This window comes from Parasteatoda tepidariorum, chromosome 7 (genome assembly GCF_982258835.1).
Source record: "Parasteatoda tepidariorum strain Cologne lab strain chromosome 7, Ptep-v5.0, whole genome shotgun sequence".
In the NCBI taxonomy this organism is placed as follows: Eukaryota; Metazoa; Arthropoda; class Arachnida; order Araneae; family Theridiidae; genus Parasteatoda; species Parasteatoda tepidariorum.
In genome coordinates this window covers 39,636,802-39,663,692 of record NC_141761.1, presented here as the reverse complement: position 1 = coordinate 39,663,692, position 26,891 = coordinate 39,636,802, and the positions used below count along the sequence as shown (strand labels likewise).

The 26,891-nt window shown below is 32.3% G+C and overlaps 1 protein-coding gene across 1 annotated transcript; it reads right to left on the bottom strand.

Annotated features, from left to right (window-relative positions):
* Positions 1 to 6,605: 6,605 nt before the first annotated feature.
* On the bottom strand, positions 6,606 to 26,891 carry LOC107438815 (sn-1-specific diacylglycerol lipase ABHD11). The gene is made up of 6 exons (XM_016051193.4): positions 26,741 to 26,891; positions 25,815 to 25,968; positions 23,633 to 23,806; positions 20,401 to 20,586; positions 9,501 to 9,709; positions 6,606 to 6,821 (listed from the first exon to the last, which is right to left on the bottom strand). The coding sequence occupies exons 1-6, from the start codon at positions 26,761 to 26,763 to the stop codon at positions 6,686 to 6,688; spliced, it is 882 nt and encodes a 293-aa protein (XP_015906679.3). The 5' UTR covers positions 26,764 to 26,891; the 3' UTR covers positions 6,606 to 6,685.

The window sequence follows — 26,891 nt, the reverse complement described above, 5'->3', positions numbered from 1 at the left end:
TTTATTTAACTTGGCTAAATTCCACACACAAGGTTGAGTTAGAAGAAACTCTGTTAAAATAAAAACAACCAAATTAAAACTAAAGAAACTTAACTAAAATCAATTGAACTAGGTAAAACTGATCAATATATTAAAGTTTGAGCAAAAACGAATTATAAAATCTGCAATATGGAAAAATTGCATTACGGGGGTGCTTCATTTAAAATTGAGCATTTGCGCGTTAAACAGGTCCAATGAGTAGTCTGTTGATGAGATAACTTTTGATTTTTTATTGTAGTTATGTTTCAAATTATTTGATTTCCAGTTTAATTTTGTGCAATTTATTGTTAAATTCAGTATTCTAGTTTAGTTGTCTGAGCTTGTTAGCGAATTTGTCAACAAACTTCGAATGTTATAGAAACAGATATCTATTGGAGAGGTTGTTTATTGATTTGGTTATGTAATCTGCTGCCTCATTTCCCGTAATGACCATGTGTCCTGGAATCCAACTGAATATCATATTTTAATTAGTGCTGCAAAATGAAAATTATAAATTTAATATATGAGAGATAATAGACTGAGATTAGTTGACGGAATTACTGAATGCGTCGGTGCAACTCTTCTTATCCGATAATATTTTTTTGTCCAATGCCCACCTGGATAATGACCCAGGTCATACAGGCAGCTGAAGGGCAGATTTGTTGGCCACTCTTTCAGGGGCGTTGCTCCCACAGTAAGTACAGATGTGTACAGAGAAGGAAAGAACATCCATGCCTTGCCCGGGATTCGAACCCAAAACCTTTCTGATGCAAGGGCAGTTCCTTAACCCGTACACAGGCCGGTTGGTTTTAGCAGAAAATATTACCCATATATTTTTAGGTAAATTGGAAAGCTACTAGAATGGCGTTACATTCTGTAACATTTTTGTAACATCAGCAACTTCCATATGAGACGCAGATCCAGAGTAATTTTTTTGAACAATCATGGTGAAAGAGCTCAACCATATTCTCCTATTTTCGTTCAATAGTTCTAGATATTCTGTAATACCGAGAAAGAATTTCCACATGTAACCACACCCTTCTCGTAGTAACGGACAGCCCAGCAGCTTAGCCTTTCAAAGAGGAGTACCTACGTTTCTCCCAGGTCCAATCCAGGAAAACACCACACTCTTTTAGTCAGTAGCGGCAGGTACACTAGTGTCGACCCATTTATTAGTAGCTCTTTTCATCAAATTCTTATTAACAGTGCACACAACTTCAAATGCATTTTATTACAACAATTGAAATCTTCTTTTCTCAAAAAGGAGGAGGCATGTTCAAGGTAGCACACAGCTTTTGGCTTCTTCATATCCTCTCCCGAATTGGCTCAAACAGTATACGAATTTGAAATTTATTGCATCATTATTATTTTCTTTATTTGATTAAACAGTGTTTTTACAAAGTCACACTGTTGATATTTTAAGGAGAAGGGAGAAAACTAACGCCAATTGAAAAGCAAATGGCGCAGCAGAGTATAGAAAATACAATCTTAATTGTATCACCAGTAAGCGTTTAACCATTAGTAATATTTTGACTTCTTCATTGACGGCTCAACTCAGTAGCAATCTCAGTTCAAAATCTAATATTATCCTTTTCTTTAGAAAATCAGTTTCCGTAAATTTTCGTTTTCTTTTCTATAAGGAAATTTTAGTCATTTCAAATCTAGAAATAGTAAACGTAACAATCAAATAACAATAGTTAACTTAATAAGAAATATAACAGAAATAGTAAACATAACAAAGTAGCAAAAATATAACAATATAGTAACCGAATTTAACAAAAAGAATTATAATAGAGCATGGGAATAAGAGGACAATTTGATGTAAACAAGCCAGGATAGTTGGTGTTGTAGTTAATTTACGTCGTCCTAGAGCTGCACAATGGGCTATTGGCGACGGTCTGGGAAACATCCCTGAGGATGATCCGAAGACAAGACATCACAATTTTGATCCTCTGCAGAGGGGATGGGACCCCCGCTTCGGTAGCCCAACGACCTGCACGCGAAGTCGAGCACTTTACTGTAAAACAGTTTAACAAAGACCAATACTGTACACCCTCGATCCCTTCGCAGACTGATCCAAGTGGTCACCCACCCGCACACTGACCACAGCCGGTGATGCTTGACTTCGGTGATCTGCTGGAAACCGTGTTTTAACGATCAGTCCACTGCGGGACAAGCCAGGATAGAATGCTTACGGTTAGTAATGCCAGATTTATTCGTCTTGAATATTATACAAATAAGGAAATATTATTGCCAAATTAATTTTTTTTAAAAAACAATTTTGGAAATTTATATTATTCTATAGGCAGAAATTCGAAATTCAGGTAAATTTGGCAATTGAAAATCAAGTGAATTACTAACTTTCGGTTTTATACTTCCGGTTGCTCAAAACTAAAATAGATTTTTTTTTAAATCATTATAACTTCTGTTCTATTTGACACGGACGGAAAGCTCAAATGGTTTTAGAAAGATAAAAGTTTATAGTTTTATTTTATATAAAAGACAGAAAAGTAATTTTTTAGTCACAAATGGCTTTGAAAAGATACTTGGGTAGCTTAATTTTACCAAATTCATTTTTCCAGTGTAAGAAATTTGCAAAACTGTACCCCCAAATTTGCAAAACTTAAAAAATGCCGCAGGGAATGCCAAACAATAAGAATCTTTAAAAAATCTGCCAAATCTAGAAATTGTGTCCTGATGTGGAATTATGGGATAGTACCAAAGTATATTAAATACATAAGCTGATATTGCATCATGGTTATTAATAGACAACTTTATGACCAATAATAGAAGAAGAAAAACAAACATACAAAACATAAAATAATCACACGATTTTCCCTTGATACAATAAACTTAAATGACGAAAGTTGACAAAGGCATTTCTTTAACACTACCCACGCTATAAAACAGCTGTTTTCTCATTGTCGTAATTATGCATCCTTCCCATCACATGTAATTTAATTTGTTTTTATTTTTGTGTAATGTGTCCTTCAGCTACAATAAAAGTGTCTCAAATCATATACTTTTTCCCTATTTTCCCTCCAATATAATTCCACCTTTGGTAAATCCATCAAATTTAAAACCAATAAATTGAAAATAGATAATAAAGAAGGTCTACGATATTGACGATTATACTGATTTATGTCTTAGTAATAAAAAAACTAAATAGCAATAAAGATGAATTCTACGATTTTGTTTATGCATTTATGTTTTGTGATAAGACTCTTTATATTTTATTTGATATAGCTTTCACGTGTTAAGAGATAAAAGGTGTCATACCTTTTTTAGTAGGTTTTCCTAAAACGCTATTTGTCATTTACCTATGACGTTAGCAGTATTGACTTTGGAAAATACTAGTAAAAATTGAGCAAAAATATTTTTCTCATAGGTTGTTTGATTTTCGTTTAGGTTTTTAATCATACTGGAAATAAAATAAAAGGGAAAAAAATAAAAACGTGAAAAATATTATATATTCTACACTGTTAAATGTTCTGAATCAAATTGCAGTAGAAATTATACAGGCAATTTGGATGCATCATCCGCAAAATTTATTTTACGGGAAATTTCACAGTAATATTTATTTAATTAGAGTGATTAAGTGATTTTATGTTAATTATTACTGTAAAATTGATGGTATAACAAATTTTTGGTCCAGTAAAAATAAATTTTATAATAAAAAGTACCGACACCCTGAGTGCTGGTACTCTTTACCGTATTTTGATCTGAAATTTTAACAGGAAATAGAAATAAGAGTGGTCTTAATAAGTCAGAGGTTCAGTAAGCTTTAAATCGGTACTATAATTTTTACCTGCAATGGTAGTAAAAGCAGTCCATATATTAAGTCTAATATTTTTCATTCCAAATTTCAAATAGAACTATAGAGACGAAAATGCTTGTATTTTGTATTAAGAGCAAAGGCATTAATTTTCACGCATGATTTATCAATGGATCAAATATACTTCTTTGGAACACGTTTTAAAAGCATAAATATGAATAGATTTCAGCTAAAGAAATTTTTTACTTTCTTTAAAACCAGCCATGATAAGTTCATTAGTTTAGTTTACTGGACTTGCATATTCTGTAAATAAATAAAAATAATTTTGCCTGTTTGTGACGACCCATATTAGGTAAGCAGAAATATTATTTATGTATTCAAAAATTTACGCTGACCTTTGATCTAGGCCTTTGACTTAGGATAGTTTTACTACGCTGTTTTAAACATGACACTTTAGACAGAACCATGTTACATGACAGTTTAGACAAAACAATTATTTCGCGTGCTACTATAAATCAAATTTTTAAACTGTACTAATTCTGTTTCTGTACTTAAGTTCTTAAGAAATCCATTTTGATTTTGAGATATATATTTGGTTGAAAATAATAACACATCATACATTATTTGTTTCAAAAACTTCTGATAATGCAGTTAATACTGGAAACAGTTTAGATTTAAACAGGACATTTGCATCACTTTATTTGTAAAGTGGGGAAATAACTGAAAATTTCAAAATATCTAAGAATATATCCTTCAGCAGTAAGCTGTAAAACAAACGTGTTATGGTATCGATATAATTATTTTTAAGAATTTTAATTGATTTTTGCATCGATTACGTTGTACCCACAGCTTAATTTTACTGTTTAAATTTTTATTTCTTTTTAAATTTCGGAACAGGAAAAAGAATTCTGGTTACACGTTAAGTATTCATATTGTTTATATCAAGGGAGCTGTAGAGTTTCAGGAGGCAAAATAAGCTTTAAACATATTCGCTAATTCAAGAAAAGCATCACTATTCAGTTGAGAAGTTACTATATTTACTAGTTATTCGGTTGATAAATTTTTACTGCCTGTGCTTACAGCAAAATTATTTAGTTAATAGTCGGCTTACTTAATATCGGTGTAAGTTCTCACAAACACTGAATTTAAATCGGCACCTTTAAAACAGAAAGTATATTTTTGTATAAACGTTTAAAAGTTTTACTGCTTTAGAGTTATAAGAAATTACTTGAGTTACATAGAGTGCACTTATAAAAATGATTACATATAGTGAACTTATATGTTCATAACTACCATTTAGGAAAAGCATTTAATTTTTTACATTTTACTTTACACCAATTTGCATCAACTCCTATCCTTATTTGTACTGTGATTTAATGTTTGCACCTGCTTACCAAAGAGAAAAATATTTCTATATCTGGTACACTAAATATTCTTTTGTTACCTGTTGCTGACAGGAAGGGGACTTAAAGCACTTATTTAAAAAGTGTTTAGCTTTAGTGTAATTTATAAGGAAAAGAAAAGAACATTAACGTGTATAAATTGTATAAGGGTTTTTTTTTTATATTTTACAGAATAATTTACATTTATTTTTATAATTTACAGAATGTTTCAATTTCCAGTATTTTTATATTACCAATTTTTGAATAGAAGCACTAATGAAAAAAAAACCAATTCTTTTGGAACTTAAATTAAGAAACACATTAAAAAGTTTAGATTTTGTTTTTAAAATCTTAAATTTTCAATAGTTGAATTAACTCTTAGGAGAGCTTAAGAACTCGTAAGACGGCTTTTAAACATTTCGATAGTTTAACCATTTTTTTGAAAACACTTACGAGAGCTTTTAAATATACCTATAGCTTTTAAATATCAATATTTGAACCAATTATTATGAGTGTTTTATCATTAACAATTCTTGTACGCAACCAATTGCAATCTTCAAAAAGGCATCTTCAAGCATCTATCGATACAAGCTGATAAATAAATTGAGAAAACTATTTTTCCTATTAATTGGTATTACTTTCAAAACCTTATACAACTATAAAATTTTTTAATAAACAATAACAAATATTTTTAAATTTAACTCGGCAAGCATGTAAAAATGAGATGAAATTTTTCAAACGTAATATCATGAAATCATCAATTTGCGTTCTTGAGTTCTTGATTAAATTAAGATTTATTGCCACTAAATAAGATTAATTATTAATATTTTTCCTTTGATTATGCTACAATGCTGATAACTTTAATGTACAATACATTCTTTATTTTAGTTTATAACACCAATAATTTAAATTAATATTTTTTTTTTAATTTTCTTCCATTTTTACAAATTTACTGAGTTGTAAATTGCTTAGAAAAATCGTTTTTTATTAAAAATTCACTTTTTATATTGTTCACTATTGTAATTATTATTATTTCCAGCTTTGGGACATCGTAAGTTATTATTTAGACTAGAACGAAGCGTAAAGAATCAAACTTTAGAAAACGTACATGATTTATAAATTTACTGCCATTTTTTCTAACTAAATTATTAAAGAAACTCTTTCATGTGCATAAAATATTATTAATCTTCACCGTAAAATTTATTTCAGCGAATGTAAGAAATTGCGATTTCGAAAGAGAACTAATTTAATAACAATGGACTCTATAGATATATCAATCATTTCTTGCTAACTGTATAAGAGATGATGAAACAAAGTAATAACAATGTATATGTAATATTGCATTTTAAATGGACAAGTAAAATTTTAATTAGATAAATACAAACGTTGAGTAATATGTTATTTTAACAGAAAAAAATAAGGCCGGAAACTAGAATCTAAATGTTTATTTTTATTATATGATATTTAAAAATGAGAAATAATAAATTGTACAAATGTTAGTAAATAAAATCTAAGACATCAGAAATTTAGTTACAACTCTGATGAATTCTGCAGGATTCTCAGCATGTATGCAGTGAAAAGCTCCTTTTACAACTGAAAATTCTGCACGAGGGAAATGTTTCAGAATCAAATTTTTGTCCTTCTCTCTGTACAAATAAATAAATAAAATTAAATAAAGTAGCTTTAAGAAATGAAACACTTTTGTGCAAACATGAGTACACATCTTAATTAGTACTTTTTAAAAATGTCAGTAATTTAAAATTAAAAAAAATTTTTGGACTCTTGAGCTATGTTCACTGACGCATAAAAAATGAAATCATATGCAAAATCCAATCGTATTAATATGATCACCGTCCATATCGGCGTTAACGCATTATAAACAGTGAGCAAAGGAAATAATAGCAGTGGATGATATAGAGGTGCCCTCAATTCTTGACGTTATGATGAATCAAGAGTGATTTGCTCGACATACAAAAGATCAGGTCTGAGACTTTGGGGATGCGGAAGATATGTACATTTTAAGAAAGGGTAATTCTGTAAATTATATGTGCTAACATAACAGAGTTATACTGTGCATCGTAATACGGAAGCATCAAAAGTTATTGACAGGGAAACTACTGTGCCCCATAAGTTATAAATGACAGTAATCAATGACAATAGCTAACGATATGCTTGCAACCGGAGATCTTAAGACAGTTTTTTTTGTCTTTTTTTTGTCGTATGCCTGTTTAGGCAGTGGGGGTGGGACTGTTCCTGTTTCTTTTCAGTGGCGCCATCTATGGCTAGAAATTCGACTTCTGCCACGCCATTCACACAACCACAACCCGTTTATAGGACGGGTCACATTCACACACAAAGGAGAAAGGACACAGAACACACAGAGAGAAAAAGAAACATCCATGCCTTGCCCGGGATTCGAACCCAGGACCTTTGTGATGTAAGGGCAGTTCCCTGCCCCCTACACAGGCTGGTCGGCTTCTTAAGACAGTCCAGAAGTAATAAGATAACACTATGTTTCGATTGAAATCTTTTCTTATAAATTTTCCTTCTGTAACTTGAAACTAGTAGAAAAAAGTATAGTAAAAAGGATAAAAAAAATCAGGGTAAAAGAAATCAGTATAGAAAAAGGAAATTTTGATAAATTTGGGGTAAACCATTAAAATTCAAATGATATTTATTTCTCCTCAAAATATCAATGTACAAACAAATTATGTAAGGAATTAATCATTGGGTAATTATAAGTTTTGTTGGGGAAACGGAATTCTTCATGAAAGGCTTTCTCGCGTTTTAACATCCTCTTAAATCGCAATTTAACTTACTTGTAAAGGTCTCAAAAATGGATGCCTAGTAAATCACCACCATACAGTAGATTTTTGATTGAATCATGCCTTATGTTACATTAAGCAGATTTATGTGGGCGTCTTTTCGATATTTTAATTTATGTGGAACTAAAAATTTCAATCGAGTTAATTAGAATGAAACCTAACGTCTTGTTTGAATAGTGACAGTCAACTGGAGTAAAAATAGAACTTTTCGACAAATATTCCACCTTATAGAATAAAACATATGATACCAAGAATTTGTATACTGAAACTGTACTATTGAAAACTGTATGGTTACTATTGATTTGACAAAAATACTTCGACTTCAATTAACAAAAAGTGTAAGTTAAAATCAATTTTTTTAAAAGGTTATTCAAGTCAAACAAGCTTTAACATTGACAAATAGAAAGCTGGTTTAAATCCGCATTTTACAGGGGTTGTACAAACACTTTTGTACAACCCCTGGTTAAACCCAATGGTTTGAATTTTTTTTAAAGGTTATTAAAGTCAAACACGCTTTAACTTTGGCAAATAGAAAGCTAGTTTAAATTCGCATTTTACAAGGGTTGTACAAACACTTTTGTACAACCCTTCTATAAATTTCCTTTAAATTTTCTTTTGTATTATAAAATAAAATTTCATGACAATAAGACCCTAAAATGATTGTCCAAATAGCAAATTTGATGGTACTAGAAAGTTAAATATTATTTAATAGGTTGTGGTCCTATATAATGCCGTTGTCATATTTCATAAATCTTGTTTAACAGTAGAAAAAAAATTGGAAAGCCCCTTACCACTCAAAACTTCCTTTCCAATTTAACAAAAACTAAAAATATCAGTAGAAGATTTTCAAATTTTCACAATATTTAAATCAAACTTTTTTTCACAAGATATCAAATTCGATTCAAAACAAAATTGTTAAAAAAAATTATCGTGCTGGCACAGTAAGAAAATATTACTTTAAATCTTGCGCAATTTGTAAAATTTGTTTTTGAATTTTAATTTTTATAATTAAAAATTGACTGAAAAATTTTGTTTAATTTTATTTAATATTTCTGCAGTATTAGCAAAAAAGCGTAAGTCAAAAAATTTGTTTTATTCATAAAATCCCCATATCTTCATGAATATTTAAGCTAGGCTTGCGAAATATTCTTCTGTTATTTCATATGATAATACACGAACATGACTCAAAAGCCTGTCGCTGAATTTTTCGCATAGTGTGTTCAAAAATATTGTTTTCGTTCATAATTTACTTCCGGTCTTTAGTTAAAAGTTTTAATTTTTATTGATATATATAAGAAATCACATGGCTCCAACACTTCTAAAGTTTTAAAATGATTCTCTAATTATTTTAATGAAGAAAATGAGTTAGTATAGAAGCGTCCTACCCCTGTATGTAATAACATGAAATCCGGTAACTATTTTTAATAGCATAAATTTCTGAGTGAGGGTATAGATGACCTCATAGGTCATAAATTTTTACTTAATAGAATTTTTACTTACACGGGCATAAGTGAGTACTGTCCTTTTAAAAATAGCGCTTTTCCCGGAAAAACAGTGGCGACTGAAAGGTCATTCGAATAAAGATGTATCGAATCAAGACTTTTCAAAAGTACATCAACATTACTGCAGAACTCAAATGAACCATTTTTCTCATTCTTTTTAAATAGCAGTGTCTTCTCTACATCATATGACATTCTATTAGCAGCAAACTGCAAGAAAATTATGTGCAATATATATATATATATGTATATATATATATATATATATATATATATATATATATATATATATATATATATATATATATATATATATATATATATATATATATATATATATATATATATATATATATATAAAAATCTCTTGTCACAGTTTTAGTGGTTAAACTCCTCCTAAACGGCTGGATCGATTTTGATGAAATTTTATATGTATATTCAGTAGGTATGAGAATAGGTTTATAACTAATTTTTTTTTCATTTTTTGGACAGATTTAACGTATATTTTAAATATATCTTTATTTAATCATATTCCAATCCAAACTAGACATAGAAACCTGATAAATCAAAAAGTAATATTCACGCACGTTGCAACAATTCACTTTAAACTCTAATACTTATGCTCGCCCTTAAAAGAAGAGCATCAAATATATTTGCAAGTATGTGAGTAAAGGCAGTGATATGGCAGTATTTCGAGTTGAAAATACCAATGTGACCGCTTTTCCAGTGAATAACAACGACGAAATAACGCTCTACCAAATTGGCCGGTACATCAGCTCCAATGAAGCTGTTTGTCGCAACTTTGGATTCCCTATTCATGATCCTACCGTTAGTCATTTAGCCGTCCATCTTGAAAACGGTCAGCGCGTATATTTCACGAACGAGACAGCGATTGACAGAGCTATAAATCCACCAAGAACTACACTCACCGAATTTTTTTGAATTGTGTAATCGTGCGGATGCGTTTGATGCCTTTGCACAGACATTACTCTGTTCAGAAGTACCACACTATTTCACATGGGCTCAAACAAAAAGAAATGGACTTCCCGCAAGCAAGGCACACCGATGAAGGCCGTTGTCCCGGTTTATTCAAATCAAACGCCTTGGGGAGAGCATTTACAGTCAATCCAAGGCAGACTTAGTGCTTTTATCTTCGAATGTTGTTGGTTAATGTCACCGGCTCATTGTCATTTCAAGATATACGTAAAGTCGATGGACATCAGCATCCAACGTATAAAGATGCATGCCTTGCACTCGGCTTGCTGGAAGACGACAACCAGGTAGAATTTTATTTCTTTATTTCAATTAGTAGCAAAATGTATGCTTTCTATATATTCCTTGCATTTATAAACTTAATTTATTATCTTTTTGATCCACTACTATTTTTAAAAAAATTAAGCATATATATTAATATGTAATACTATTGTAAAAGTACGCATAAGCTTGATTTAAATACAGCGAATATTTCTGTCTAAAATTATAATTTAAATTCCGCTTAACTACCGCAGGGTAAAATCATCCTCAAAAGGATTAAAAGTTGGCAGGTTTGCAATAAGCAGTATCTCACTTCTCACGCAGTTTTCGGAAAAATTTCGGCCATTATTATTGTTTGTACATCGAACGCCGTTGTGACGTTTACAATTATCATTTCCGTGTAATTATTATTAATTTGCAGTGCTGTAAATATTAATAATAATTATTAATATTAAGAGTATTTCTACTGTATTATTCTGAAGGAAAAATATTGCGAAAGGTAGGTTAAGTAATAAAAGATAAATAAACACATTACTACTATGCTGTTTTTCATCATACGTTTACAAATATCATTTTACTATTTAAGTGTTATTCTCAAGTAAATTTTTATTAATTTATTAATCTGCAGAGCTGTCATTATTCATTCCTATTTTATAAATAATTGATACAATTATTGATTTTAAGAGTAATTCTGCTCTGTTATTTCAAAAGAGAAATATCATGAAAAGTATGTTAAATTAAAAAAGTGTGTGTGTACTTATGTATATGCGTTAGAAGTTATGCTTTTTTGGCGTATGGAAAAAAATTTAAAATAATAAAAATGCTGTAATGATCAAATATAAATATTAAAATCAATCAAAAAGGTATTATTTAAGTAAAAATATATATTTTTAATTAATTTCATTCTATGGCTAACTTTATCCTGTCGTTTTCTGCGCGCGCAGCTCACAAAGTTTACTCTCATCCAAACGCTCCAAAAGAATTATAACTTAAATAAAATATAAATAAATACATAATACTTTTTTTCATCATTAAGTAATTTAATTTTTTTTTAACAGCAAACAATGCCAAAACGACGTAGAGGGGCTTCTTTGGGCCGTAAAACATGTCAAGCTACATTCATGCAGAATGCAAGAGCCGAAAGAAACGCAGAACAAATCCAGCAAGACAATACTGATGCACGTGAGAGCATGGCACGATTGCATCAAGTAGAATCAGAAGATGCACGAGCTGACCGAAATGAAGAAAGAAGATTGGAACAAAGACGATCGCGCCGACTCACATTTAACAGACTAAGAGTAAATGAACAACAACGCCAACAGGCACATCGATCTTTTAACTCTCAGTCTTTCCTGCGCCTAGCATTCGAGTATGAGCCTAATGTTGAATATTATGCTCATTCAAAAGTCATAATTGGTGCTATGGACAAGGAATGCCTGCATTGCAATGCTCTTAAGTTCAAAAATGAGCCAGCCGGGATGTGTTGCTCATCAGGAAAGGTACAACTACATGTAATTGATACACCACCTGAACCATTAAAGGGTTTACTGTTTGGCACGAATCCAGATTCAAATGTGTTCCTGAAATCAATTCGGACATTCAATTCCTGTTTCCAAATGACATCATTCGGAGCAACAGAAATAGTTAAAAATAATACGGTATATGGTCAACACTTCAATTCAACATTTAAAGTCAAAGGTCAAATTTATCACAAAGTGGGCTCATTGCTGCCAATGCCAAACGAAGCGCATAAATTTTTGCAAATCTATTTCATGGGCGGCAAAGATGCGCGCGTAGACGCACGTTGTGAATACAATCACCTCAATTCTTTTTTTGCCAAACGCATCGTTGGTGAGCTGGACGCTCTATTGAATGAGCACAATGAATTATTGAAAATATTCAAATCACACTTGCCTAAATTACAAAGTGATCATCACGCTATTGTCATCAGCCCTGATAAAACACCTGTTGGAGAGCATATTCGTAGATTCAATGCACCTGTTGTTGACGACGTTGCTGGAATCATGGTTGGCGATCGAACAACTGCACGACAAATCGTGATTCGTAGAAGAAATAATAATCTCCAGTTCATTGCTGAAACACACCGTTCATATGACGCTCTCCAATATCCGCTAATTTTTTGGAAGGGACAAGATGGATATTGCGTAAATATTAAACAACGTGATCCCGCAACAGGTACTTCATTCATTGTGGACTTGAACATTACTCATTTAACAAAGAACTTAATTAATTTCAATTTATCAAACTAAACTAATGTTAATTAATTTCAATTATATTTATTAATGATTTATAATTATTCATGAATTATAATTGTATTTTTATTATTTATTTATAATTATATTTTTATTATTTATTTATAATTATATTTATTAGTATATATTATTACAGGAGCCGAAACAAACAAGAATGTTAGTGCGAAGGATTATTATGCGTATCAGTTGATGAATAGACGCGGTCAGGACAACATCATTCTACGATATCGTGAGCTTTGTCAACAATTCATGGTCGACATGTACGTGAAGATAGAGAGTGAACGACTACGATACTTGCGATATAATCAACAACAGCTGCGTGCTGAAGAATACATTCACTTGCGAGACGCTATTGTCAGTAGCGCCGATGCCGCCGAAATTGGTAACTCGGTCATTCTACCATCATCGTATATAGGCAGCCCACGTCATATGCAAGAATATATCCAGGATGCTCTGGCTTACGTGCGCGAGTACGGACGACCGTGTTTGTTTATCACGTTCAAGTGTAATCCTAAATGGCCAGAGATTACATCATTGCTTTTTCCCGGCCAAAATGCAATACATCGTCATGACATTACAGCACGTGTATTCAGACAAAAGTTAAAGTCTTTAATAAGTTTCATTACGAAATTACAAGTATTTGGTCCTACACGTTGCTGGATGTATTCGGTTGAATGGCAAAAGAGGGGATTACCTCATGCGCACATTTTGATTTGGTTAATCAACAAAATACGTCCTGAAGAAATCGATAGTGTAATTTCTGCGGAAATTCCAAATCCGTCTACTGATCAATTGCTGTTTGATATTGTTACAGTTAACATGATTCATGGCCCATGCGGCAATTTTAATCGTTTATCGCCGTGTATGGCAAATGGAAAATGTACCAAAGGGTTTCCTAAAAATTTCACTAACGATACGATCACAAATGTTGACGGATATCCAATATATCGTCGAAGAAATTCCGATAATGGCGGACAATCGTTTATTAAAAATATCAGCAACATCGACATTGACATTGACAATCGTTGGGTGGTGCCTTATTCACCTCTACTGAGCAAAACATTCCAAGCTCATATTAATGTAGAGTTTTGTAGTTCAGTGAAGAGCATCAAATATATTTGCAAGTATGTGAATAAAGGCAGTGATATGGCAGTATTTCGAGTTGAAAATACCAATGTGACTGCCCCTCCAGTGAATAACAACAATGAAATAACGCTGTACCAAATTGGCCGGTACATCAGCTCCAATGAAGCAGTTTGGCGTATTTTTGGTTTCCCAATTCATGAACGGGATCCAACCGTTATTCATTTAGCCGTCCATCTTGAAAACGGTCAGCGCGTATATTTCACGAACGAGACAGCGATTGACAGAGCTGTAAATCCACCAAGAACTACACTCACCGAATTTTTTGAATTGTGTAATCGTGCTGATGCTTTTGGTGCTTTTGCACGGACATTACTTTACTCAGAAGTACCACACTATTTCATATGGTCTCAAACAAAAAAATGGATACCCCGCAAGCAAGGCACACCGGTTGAAGCATGTCCCGGTTTATTCAAATCAAACGCCTTGGGGAGAGTATTTACAGTCAATCCAAGGCAGACTGAGTGCTTTTATCTTCGACTGTTGTTGGTTAATGTCACCGGCTCATTGTCATTTCGCGATATACGTAAAGTCGATGGGCATCAGCATCCAACGTATAAAGATGCATGCCTTGCACTCGGCTTGCTGGAAGATGACAACCAGTGGGAATGTATGCTTGCTGAAGCAGCATTGAACTGTACTGCTAAGCAAATTCGTGTACTATTCGCTATAGTATTAACTACATGTTTCCCGGGCAGAATAGAAACTTTATGGGATAATCACAAAGATTCGATGACTGATGATATACTGTATCACCATCGCACACGTTGTAACGATCTAACGATAGCATTCAGCGATGCTATGTACAATGAAGCACTGATTGCTATTGAGGATCTTTGCATTACTATTGCCAACTTGCCTCTCAGTCATTTCGGTATGCTTTCGCCAAATCGAAGTGCATCTGATTTTTTAAACAATGACATGAATCGTGAACTTCATTACAATACAGTAGAAATGACAGCTATTGTGACTCGCAATGTTCCACTGATGAATGAGGAACAAAGGAACATATATGACCGCATTATGCTCGCAGTTTCGGCAGGTCAAGGTGGATTTTTTTTTGGAAGCACCAGGTGGAACTGGCAAAACATTTATTATTTCGCTAATTCTCGCTGAAATACGATCAAATAATGGCATCGCGTTGGCCGTTGCATCATCTGGCATTGCGGCAACTTTATTGGATGGAGGCAGAACAGCTCATTCAGTATTTAAGCTGCCACTAAATATTCAAAACAACCCGGACGCAGCGTGCAGCATAAAAAAGCAATCGTCTATGGCCACAGTGTTGAAACACTGTAAAATTATCATCTGGGATGAATGCACAATGGCACACAAACATTCGCTTGAGGCGTTGAATAGGACATTGAAAGATATAAAGAACAATGACAAATTATTTGGCGGCACTCTGCTACTCCTTTCAGGTGATTTCAGGCAAACACTTCCCGTCATTCCGCGTTCAACGTACGCTGATGAGATCAATGCTTGCTTGAAATCATCTCCACTGTGGAATAATGTTGAAAAAGTTCAACTAACAGTAAATATGCGAGTCCAAATGCTTCAGGATCCATCTGCTGAAACATTCTCAAAACAATTGCTAGATATCGGTGATGGAAAAGTTACCAAGGATGAGACAGGATGCATAAAATTACCGGAGGATTTCTGCACAATCATTGATTCAAAAGATGCTCTCATTAACCTTATATTTCCCGATTTACACACGCAATACATTAATCATGAGTGGCTTGCTGAAAGGGCGATTTTAGCAGCAAAAAATGTGGACGTCAACGAATTGAATCTGAAAATACAACAGTTATTGCCAGGTAACATGGTGACATACAAATCCGTTGATGCAGTTTGCGATCCTATGGAAGCTGCATATTTTCCAACAGAGTTTTTAAATTCATTGGATTTACCAGGCATGCCACCGCATAATTTAGTACTTAAAGTTGGATCTCCTGTTATTTTGCTTCGTAATTTGAACCCACCACAGCTGTGCAACGGCACGCGATTGGTCGTTAAAAAATTAATGAACAACGTTATCGAAGTCATTATTTTAAATGGAAAATTCCGGGGTGAAAGTGTATTACTTCCACGAATCCCTATTATACCCACAGATGTGCCTATTCAATTTAAACGCATTCAATTCCCCATTAGATTGGCATTTGCAATGACTATTAATAAATCTCAAGGCCAAACAATGTCTGTTTGTGGCTTAGATTTGAGCACACCATGTTTTTCACACGGACAATTATACGTGGCATGCTCTCGAGTGGGTAAACCATCCAGTTTATTTGTGTTAGCAAAAGACGGAATGACAAAAAATATTGTACACTCCATTGCACTAAGAGATTAATATTGTTTACTAATATTTTCAGAATTAGTTGTATATATAATTTATAAAAAAAAGTTACAATAAATTTAAAAAATTATTATTTGGTGTGTTGTTATTTTCACCTTCCGTCATCGTTCACAGCGCTCCATGCCACTGTCACTCACATACCACATACGCACACACTTACAATAAATAAGATATATTTTCATACTCTAGAAATAAATCATATGGCAAAACAACGTTTGCCGGGTCAGCTAGTATATATATATATATATATATATATATATATATATATAGGGTGAGCCGCCAGTCAAACCTGCATTTTTGAAATGACTTTAAAAAATAAACGGATGGATATTTCAAAATTTTCTTGTTACTATCTCAATCCACATTAAAAAGCTTTTAAGAAACAACATTCACTGTTTAAAAATAACGCCAGTAAGATGGTGTCCATCCCGATCGAGACATTCTTGTAGGCGATTTCTGAAACTGCCCATCACATCACGGAGTATACGCTGAAGAATTCTTTTGATCACCAATTGCTTCACCAATTGTTTCACCAATTGCTTCAAAGTTTTTCACCCACAATTTGATTGAATTAACAGACGCCACGGGCCTATTTCGATTAATTTAAAAATTCGTCCGGAAACGACGCTGAGCGGCTGCACAACTACCACTTTGGTAAAACGCTTTCACAGCGAACGAACGTTGTTGTTTAGACCATTGCTCCATGGTGAATGAAATGCTTAGTTGTGGAGACACAACGGTAACCTGTGTAAAACGCTCAAGCCCCCTTTCATGACTCTCCCACCCTTTTCAAAAATGCAGGTTTGACTGGCTCACTCTGTATATATATATATATATATATATACAGTATATATATATATATATATATATATATATATATATATATATATATATATATATATATATATATATATATATATATATATATATATATATATATATATATATATATATATATATATATATATATATGTATATACAGAGTGAGAGAGAGAATATTTTGTATTATATAAAATGAGGTGACGAAAGTCTTGATATCTCCTAATATTGTGCTTGGCTTCTTTTTGCTCAAGGAACTGCAGCAACAATAAATATCCATAATCGCGAAAAATATCTGGTTACAGGATTTAGTAGATAAGCTAACCTCTCAATTGTATCCCATAAATCTTGGATGGGATTCATGTCGGATGATCTAGACGGCTAAATAGTTTGCTGAAATCGTCTAGAATGTTCTTCAAACCCGTCACGGAGAATTAAAGCCAGGTGACTATTGCATTGTCATCCATAAAAATTCCACTGTTATTTGGGTACATGAAGTCCATGAATGACTGCCAGTGATCTCCAAGTATCTGAACATAAGCATTTCCAGTCAATGATCGATGCAATTGGACCATAGGACTCTGGCCATGCCTTGAAAAAGTAGTGTATATCATTATGGAACCTAGATATTGAACAGCGCCTTGTTGACAAATTGAGTGTATGCGGGGATTAATTAAGTGGGGTCTGCGCCACACGCGTGCTGTCTCATCAGATCTATCCAGTTAAATTCTTGACTAATATGTACAAATTACAGTTTTCCAGTCGTCTAGAGTCCAACTAATTTGGTCACAAACCCATCAGAGGGGCTGAACGTGATATCGTGCTTTCGATAGAGGTTAGAGTCGGTCTTTTGCAACCCTATCTTATTACAGCCGAATTAAGTGGCACTATCCAAGCGGAATTTTATGTCCCACATTCATGCTTGTGGTAATTTAACGTAATGTGATTGTTGTCATGCAGAACATCTCATACATCTAACTCCAATTCTCATTCCACGTTCAAAGTTTGTTAATTCTCGTCTTGCGGTAATATTTTCATCAGAACCATTCTCAGATAAATAACTTGATCACAAATGAAAGTACTGCCCGAGAACTGCCTTACAGGGTGTGTCAGTTAAGCGTTTCAGAACTTCTAAAAGGGGTAGGGGGCATCCTGACGACTCGAAATCATATAGCAATGTGGGGTCGGAAATGCTTTCCTGAAGCGGTGACGTACACAGAAGCACCATAAAGAAAAGAGACCGTAAGTGAAAAATTGCTATAATAATACATTGAAAAAATTATATGGCCTCCTCGGTCACCCGACCTATCATGTCTTGATTTCTGGAGTCATATGAAAACACTGGTTTATGACACCCCTGCTGATAATGCTGGTTGCAAGAATCGCAGTAGCTGCCTGCGAGATATGCTTGGAGTATCGCAGAATGTTCGAATGTCCATGCGCCGGAGATGTGAGGTGTATATTGTAGCCTTAGGCAGAAACTTCGAACACTTACTTTGGCCCATGTACCATATAATTTTTTCAATGTATTATTATAGCGAGTTTTCACTTACGGTCTCTTTTCCTTATGGTGCTTCTGTGTACGTCACCGCTTCAGGAAAGCATTTCCGACCGCACATTGCTATATGATTTCGAGTCGTCAGGATGCCCCCTACCCCTCTTAGAAGTTCTGAGACGCTTAACTGAGACACCCTGTATATACATTTTTTGCAAATATATTTACTTGCAGAGAGAAATAACGGAATTAGCATAATCACTGTATTCGAAATTCACAATCTTATTCCGTAATGGCTACTTTGTGTGCGAGACTTAAACACACGTGACAATTTTTATATGATTTTCCAAATATTTCCATTTTATATTCAGAATAGTGTGATGAAAATCAAATTAATGTAGAATAATGTCCTAAGTGTGTTATAAAACTTATGTGAAGAGTAGACCAAGAGCGCATGCTGTAAATTTTATAAAAAACTAAAACGGTTGATGTATTTAGTTTAAAGTTCATTTTTGCTACACTTATTACAGACATTTAAGAATATCCTTCTCAACCCATAGGGACAGTTTATTTATAAATTACTGTTTTAATTACTATTAAATTACTATGAAGTATAAATTACTATCTTATTAACCTTATGATTATATTTAAGAGTCACTTATAATAACAAGTAATGTTTTTTTTACAAATAAAATCGTGTGCCTGAAAGCGGTTTCAAAATTTTAAGAATGATTTTAAACGAAAGTTTCAGTATGTGGACTTTTTAAAAATAACAGCTTGATTAACCTGTTAGTGCCCAGCGTCATATTTATAGGACAGTTTCTTTTCTCAAAAACATATATTGTGGTAGGACAATTGTTTCAATTTTGTCTTTTATCTAGGAGAATTAAAAGTTTCCCTTCCACCATAATTTATTAGTGATTTTAGTTTTTATCCCTAGATGTATAACTATAAGGTGCAGGGACATTTCGAACTGAAATGGTAACAAATATAGTTGATATTAGCCATTTAGTTGAATAACATATTATACCACTTTTTTCATAAAACCACTTTTTGCACCACTTCAATATAAAAATTCGGGATAAAACGGGTTAATATGTATTGAACTTTAACAAATTTAAAAATTATACTTATTGGCATTTCCTTTTAAATAAAAGTTTATGAGGCATAGCTATGACAAACTGTGCTTTGAATGCTAAGCTTAATTTAAAAGTGTAATAAAGGTGAATTTTTATTTCCCTTTTTGTCGAATGCCACTTTTTTATTTGTTTGTTTGAATATTTCATTTGAATATCCAATGTTATTTGAACCAGTTGACAGTGATATTAAAATAAATAAATAAATAGTAAATAAATTGATGAACTAAGTGAATTCTTATTTCCCTTTTTGTCGAATGCCACAATTTTATTCGTTTGTCTGAATATTGCATTTGAATATCCAATGTTCTTTGAACCAGTTGACATTGATATTAAAATAAATAAATAAATAAATAAATAAATAAATAAATAAATAAATAAATAAATAAATAAATAAATAAATAAATTCCTCTTCTATTTACCTGAACTACATGTTTCAGCATGAAACGACTCACCATAAGGTGCGCATCATTAAGATTCATGTATACTGGCAAATTAGACACAATTTTTTTCATGCCAGACATCATACTCTTTAAATTATAAATTAGTTCATTTGGTATATCACTAATTACAATATCTTCAATAACTAATTTTTCTACCATTTCAGGCTGCAAAAAAGTATAAGAGAAATTAAAGTCATGATGTGATATGATACTTTCTTAAGTGTTTAAGTTCTTCAAGACTTTTTTTGAAAGAAAACAAAAAAGCCATATTTTCAATATTTAAAGGGAAGCATTAATTTCAAACTTATTCTATCCTGTTGAAAAAATTATCAGCACTTTGAAATGAGCAAATACACTGGTTATCATAAATTAAGGAAAATTCACAAAAATCGCGATAACTCAAGAAATTACACATGGAATTTTATGAAACTTACCCACAATATACAACACATAGTAAGGTATTAAACAACATAAAAAGAAATTATCAGACATTAATAGTAGTATAGAAATTAGCACATGTATAAAATAAACAAATTGGAAGTATCGGTTTGCAATAGAAAAAGTACCTTTAATATGGAATATGATTGCCTCTAGAAGCAATACAGCACAAACAGCGATGTGTGATGCTTTCAATTATGCGGTCTATCAGTTCAATAGGAAGTGAGAGCCATTGCTCTTGTAAAGCAGTTGCAAGCGTGGCAAGGGTCTGAGGGGGCGGATTGATGGCAGATACACGCCTCCCTAGAGCATCCCAAACGTGCTCGATAGGATTCAAGTCCGGGGATCGAGCTGGCCACTCCATGCGAGTAATTGTTTCCTGTTGAAGATAATCATCAACAATGCGAGCTCTGTGTGGTCTTGCATTATCGTCCTGTAACAGGAAGCAATCACCAATTGCCCCGGCATATGGGCGCACATAAGCATCAAGGATGTTGTCTCGATAAACCTGAGCATTCACGGTTCCCCTTGGAAAGACATGGAGGTATGTGCGCCCTCCTAAGGATATGCCTCCCCAAACACAGACACTGCCTCTTCCGTATGCATCTCTTTCACGGATGTTTGATGGATGATAACGGGTCCCAGGTTCTCTCCATATCAAATAACGTCTACTGTCACTTTCTAGACTAAACCTGGACTCATCCGTAAAGAGAACAGGCCTCCATTGATCTGACGTCCAGTGGACATGTTGTCGGGCCCACTGCAAACGGTCTCTCCTATGGCGTGATGTGAGCGGCACGCAAATGGCTGGTCGTCTCGCATACAGACCACCTTCGTGGAGCCTTCTGCGCACAGTTGAAGTTGACACCAACCTTCCGGTGGCTGCAGCAAGAGAGGATCTAAGATGTGTCGGAGTAGCGGTTCTATTCCTGCGTGCACTTAATGTCAAATATCGGTCATCGGCACTGGTCGTAACAGTTGGCCGTCCTTGACTGAACCTCCTAGATGCCGAATCTGTGGTTTGAAATTGCCTCCAAAGTCTATGAACCACAGATGGACTCACATTTAGCCATCTGGCCACTTCTGATTGACTCTGCCCTGCCTCTAGTCTCCCGATGGCTCTCCATCGTAGTTCTTCAGGCAAATGATGCCTAGAGGTCATTATTACGAATTGGCTATCTCAGATTTTCAATGTCGCAATCACAGTAAAATTTGTGTGCTTTCTCTCAAACTTGGACTTTTATGCTCCAGGCAGATGACGTAAGCCGAGTGCAGCGCCACTAATTTGCATATTGCAATTTTACTCAGCTACTCTTAGTGGACAACATATGCAAATTTTGCACGGTTTGGCTTACTTTTGAAAGAGTTATCGCTATTTTTGTGATTTTTCCTTAATTTATGATAACCAGTGTAGTTTAAATATTCTAAAAATTAGAAAATTTATCAGATATTTTAAGCATTGCGAAATTAGTAATATTTTTCTCACCTAAATGAAAATCTTTAAGTTCACCGAATAATTCGCATTCCCAAAGAGGATTTTTTCAAAAATTTAAGAAGAAAATAGAGTACAAATATTCTTACTCTTTCACAAAACTGTGGCTATTCTTCATCTTGACATTTTGCACCATTTTTATGTTGAACATTGGTCGATAAATAAAAACGGATAGTATTCAGTTTAATATTCGTGAAAAAGTGTTACAGGCAAATAGCACAGTAAAAAGAAATAAAAACTATAATATTCGCTTAACAGCGATGTTTCGTATAGCGGAAGATATTTGTAGGAACAATCGTAAAAAAAATTACTATACAACATTCTTATACTTTTGTTTCGTAAGGAATCAAATATATATATATCTTTAATGATATTATAAGTTTTTAAATAAGCTCTTTGACATTGATCGAAAAAATAGCCATTTGAATAAACAAATATATTAAAATATCAATAGGTATTTTTGCTCAATTAGATATTAATATTTGGGAGCCTTCGTGTAAATATCCTTAAAAATTAATTTTAAAAAGGATTTCAAATTGTCTTATTTAGAGGGGGTGATTATTTTGAAGCATCTCGATTCACAAACAAAAAAATGACCTTATTTTAAAACAATAGAGGGGCAATATTATTTTTAAAAAAAGTCAAATAATCATAAATAAGAAGGTTTTCAAACTGTTAAGTGTGAGAAAAACCTTTTATTAAAATGATTTTAAAAAAATCAGAATTTTATCGCACTGACTAGACGCAACTAACGCAACCACTTTGTTTTTTGCGGATTTGTACGGATTATAGCCGAGAGTGCTAATCTGTCAATCTCGCGACAGAAAGAATGATAAAATTAGGGTTTGATTCCAGGCTTCGACGTCACAATATTTCCTCCATGCCTTTCAGCATATGAAGGATTAACAGTGTCCTGCACTCCCCGATTTGTAACCATGAGTTACTAGAATACTGTATTTTCATTCATGCATAGTTGGCAGCACTGTAAATCTGCTGAACTACGTCTAAAGTCCAGTTAATTTTTTTTCAATTTTTTGAAACCATGCTAGTTGTAAGTAGTTAAAAGACCACATGGTTTTGTATTCATAGTTTTTTTTAACCATACTAGTTGCAAACGGTTTCAAAACAGTAAAGATAAAAAAAATGTTCTTTACCGTAAATTTTATGGTTATTTGTATGGCCAGTCAGCCGCCGGCTATTTTGCCATAATTTCAAAATAAAAATTCTAATAGTGAACAGAATGCATTAAATATGCATTTTCATCATCAAACAAAATTTTACCTTTAAGAGAGCTAATTCAATACATGCTCTTCCTGCCATACTGTGACCAAACAAGATAGCTCGATTGATGTCTTGGTCTCGCATAAATTGCAGCAGATCTGAGGTTATGTGCTTTAGCGTAAATTCCTCTGTGTACTCACTTTCTCCGTGATTTCGAAGAGTTACAGAGTATACCTAAAAGTACAGTGTTTCAGTAAGTACGTATTACTTTTATCATTTATTTATTATTTAAACATTTGAATATAATAAATGATAAATAAAAATAGTATTCATTATGCTGATTTTATTGAAAGCAGAATTAAATAGATATATATAGATAAAGTTACTTTGCACAGAAATAAAAATGTTGTGATATTTCTAAAATTTAATGAGGGTTTTAAATTGAAGAAATATGCAATAGAGATACGTAAACTTAAGAAATTTTAGACCATTTGAAAAGGTGACAAAAGTAATAACAACATTCCTTATATATTGCTCAAGAAAATTATTCTCTTTTTCTGACAGCCTAATCAATCATTTAAAAAAATAACGTTTCTTTTCTTTTCCCTTATCAATTCTCTTATCCCTTTTTTAAATAAAAAAAGTCCTCGTCATACTTTCAATTACCTTAATGTTAGTTTCATTAGCTACACAGTACGAGAAAAAAATCACATAGAAATGAAGAATAACTTTTGACCTTATTATCATATTTTCATGTATAAAACTGTAATCTCCATAGCTTGAAAAATTTTCAAGTGTAATATTTAAGCTCAAAAATTATTTAAAAAAAGCATACTTTTACTGAATAAACATAATTTTTATTTTTGAAACATTCATCCGACTCAAAATATGAGATTGCAGGCATTTAGAGAGTATCCTAGATATATGCCTAGAGAGGAGAATATTTAAACGTTTCTCCCAGTTTACGGTTTATTTTTGGGTTATTTTTATTTACTTATTTGGGTAACAGGATACCACAGAATCTTTTATTTCGGAATTATTTGAGCCATATTTCTAATACCTTTCATTTTTACTAAACATCTTTTTTTTACTGTTAAGAGTACCTTGTAAAAAATACCTACCCCGAAATTTTTTAATATTTTTTATTTCACCACTCCAATCAGGTGCATTATTCATATTATACGTCTTCAAATTATTTTGATCATTATTAAAATATACGCTAAATATTTTAACATTTTTTTTAGCAGTTATCTAGTTTCTCTTACGAGAAAGACACCACCATTTCTGTCATTAACATTTTACTATTGTACTTAAAAGATATGTTTTGCCTTCCAATAGTATATACTATGTCACGTTTTTTCTTCATTTTTCTTTTATGAATTACTTAATTAAACCACATACTTCCAATCTATTAAGAAATATTATCAGCTTCAAAGTATTTTGCTTATATTGAATGTCGAAATAAATTTATTATGATGCTCTCTTCATGGAAGTATACAATTCTGGCACAGTTAACTGTGGCAATTATTTTAGATCGGAAAAAAATAATTTTTTGTGGGTTTCTAACGAATAAAAATTTATGCCCATAAAGCCTATTAATTACAAACAGTAAAATTTTTTTCTTCACTGCATTAAAAAATATTTGAGGCATTTCAATTTCGATGTATAATTACTTTTTAAAAAATTCTTTTATATATTTTGAACTTGATAAGAAATTCTTTGTAGTAGGTAAAGAGAGTTAACCAATCATTGTATTTTCTCTATATAAAAAATAATTTTGAATGCTTTTCACAGATAAAACATTTCTAGTAATATTACCATACTGACAAAAAGCAATTCCGGTAAATAAAACCAAAATATATGATATTTAAATCATTCATTTGGAAATTTTTCCTTTTATATGGTAACAGTTTTCTTGGAATTTTGGTTTTACAAGTTATTTACTAAAATTAATCCCATACTACAAAACAATATTTTACAATTGATTTTACCAAAATTATTACCAAAGCACTTCGGTAAAATTTACTTAGATTTCTCGTGTTCCCATAGAGGCAGAAACACGTAAAATTTAATATATTATGATACTTTTCATTCTACTTTTTTGTCAGTATATAAAAGAAGCATTTTCCATTATCCAAAATATTTCAGATTATTCTACTCCATAAACATTTTGAGTTCCTGATGTAATTAAACATTTAGAGTTTTTTTTCAATAAAGTTCAAATTACAATGATTCATCTTACCTTTCTTTTTGACATCTTACTTATTTCAGACTTTACACGGTTCCATGACGACACATTACCAAATAGCCCATGTATTAAAATAATTGGAGCCCGGCCTGATTCCGTTGAATCTGATGTTGAAAATGAAGTATATTCCAACTTTACCGGCTTATACCTAGCATAAAAAAATAACTTGTAAAATATTGTTTAAAACAAATATGAGAAAATCTTAATGGTTCATGCGAGAGGTCTCAAATATACTCATTAACTAGTGCAGACGGCATTTAAGTTAGGAAATCAGACAAAAAAAGTACTTTATCTGATAAAACAGACATTTTCTTCGATTGATTTCAATTCCTGACACTCAATCTGCAAAATATAGTACCAATAGTTCGGTCAGAAGAGTAGTTAAAAATTTGGAATTATTAAAGGGATTGAACAAATTTTCCCCGCAATTGTAAAATTTGTTTATCCAAATATAAGTCCGTTCAAAATTACCCTTATAATTTTTTTAATTATTTATATTAATAATAGTTGAAAAGATTTAGAATTGTAAGGTATACTAATTTTTACATCATTACAAAGAATATAATTTTATATAGTAAATGATAAATTTTAACAAAATCGGTCAATTACTCGCTGAAAAATCAAACTTTAAATGTACGATTATTTTAAAATTCAGTCTCAGAATTTAACACGGAGATTAACTCTGAGAATTTAAAATCTCAGGAATTCTTTGCTCAATTTTGTTCAAATTTTTTACTTCGACATGTAAGCAATCATTGACATGTAAGACGTGTTAGCTGTCTTAAATTATAACGATAACTTAAATGGGTAAAAGTATGATTTCAAGTGAAATATTTTAACAACTAAATATTAACAAAAAAAGTTACGAGATATATCTTACAAACGTTTCATAAAATATTAATAAAAATATTATAACCTACTTTTCTGTTAAGTCTATTTCCATTTTACTTTACAAAATTTTACCAAATATTACATTAAACCACACGGGAACATGGATGAAAAGTATTAAAAAAAGATATTTAGACGAAAAGCACCTAAGCAATTAGAACTTTTTTTCGCTAATTACCTGCT

Bases quoted from the DNA above. Each gene is read 5' to 3' on its own strand.
- LOC107438815 (XM_016051193.4), bottom strand. From the start codon at position 26,763: ATGGAAATAGACTTAACAGAAAA. The intron at 25,969-26,740 runs GTAGGTTATAAT...TTTTTATGCTAG, and splicing joins GAAATAGACTTAACAGAAAA to GTATAAGCCGGTAAAGTTGG. The intron at 23,807-25,814 runs GTAAGATGAATC...CTGTACTTTTAG, and splicing joins GTAAGATGTCAAAAAGAAAG to GTATACTCTGTAACTCTTCG.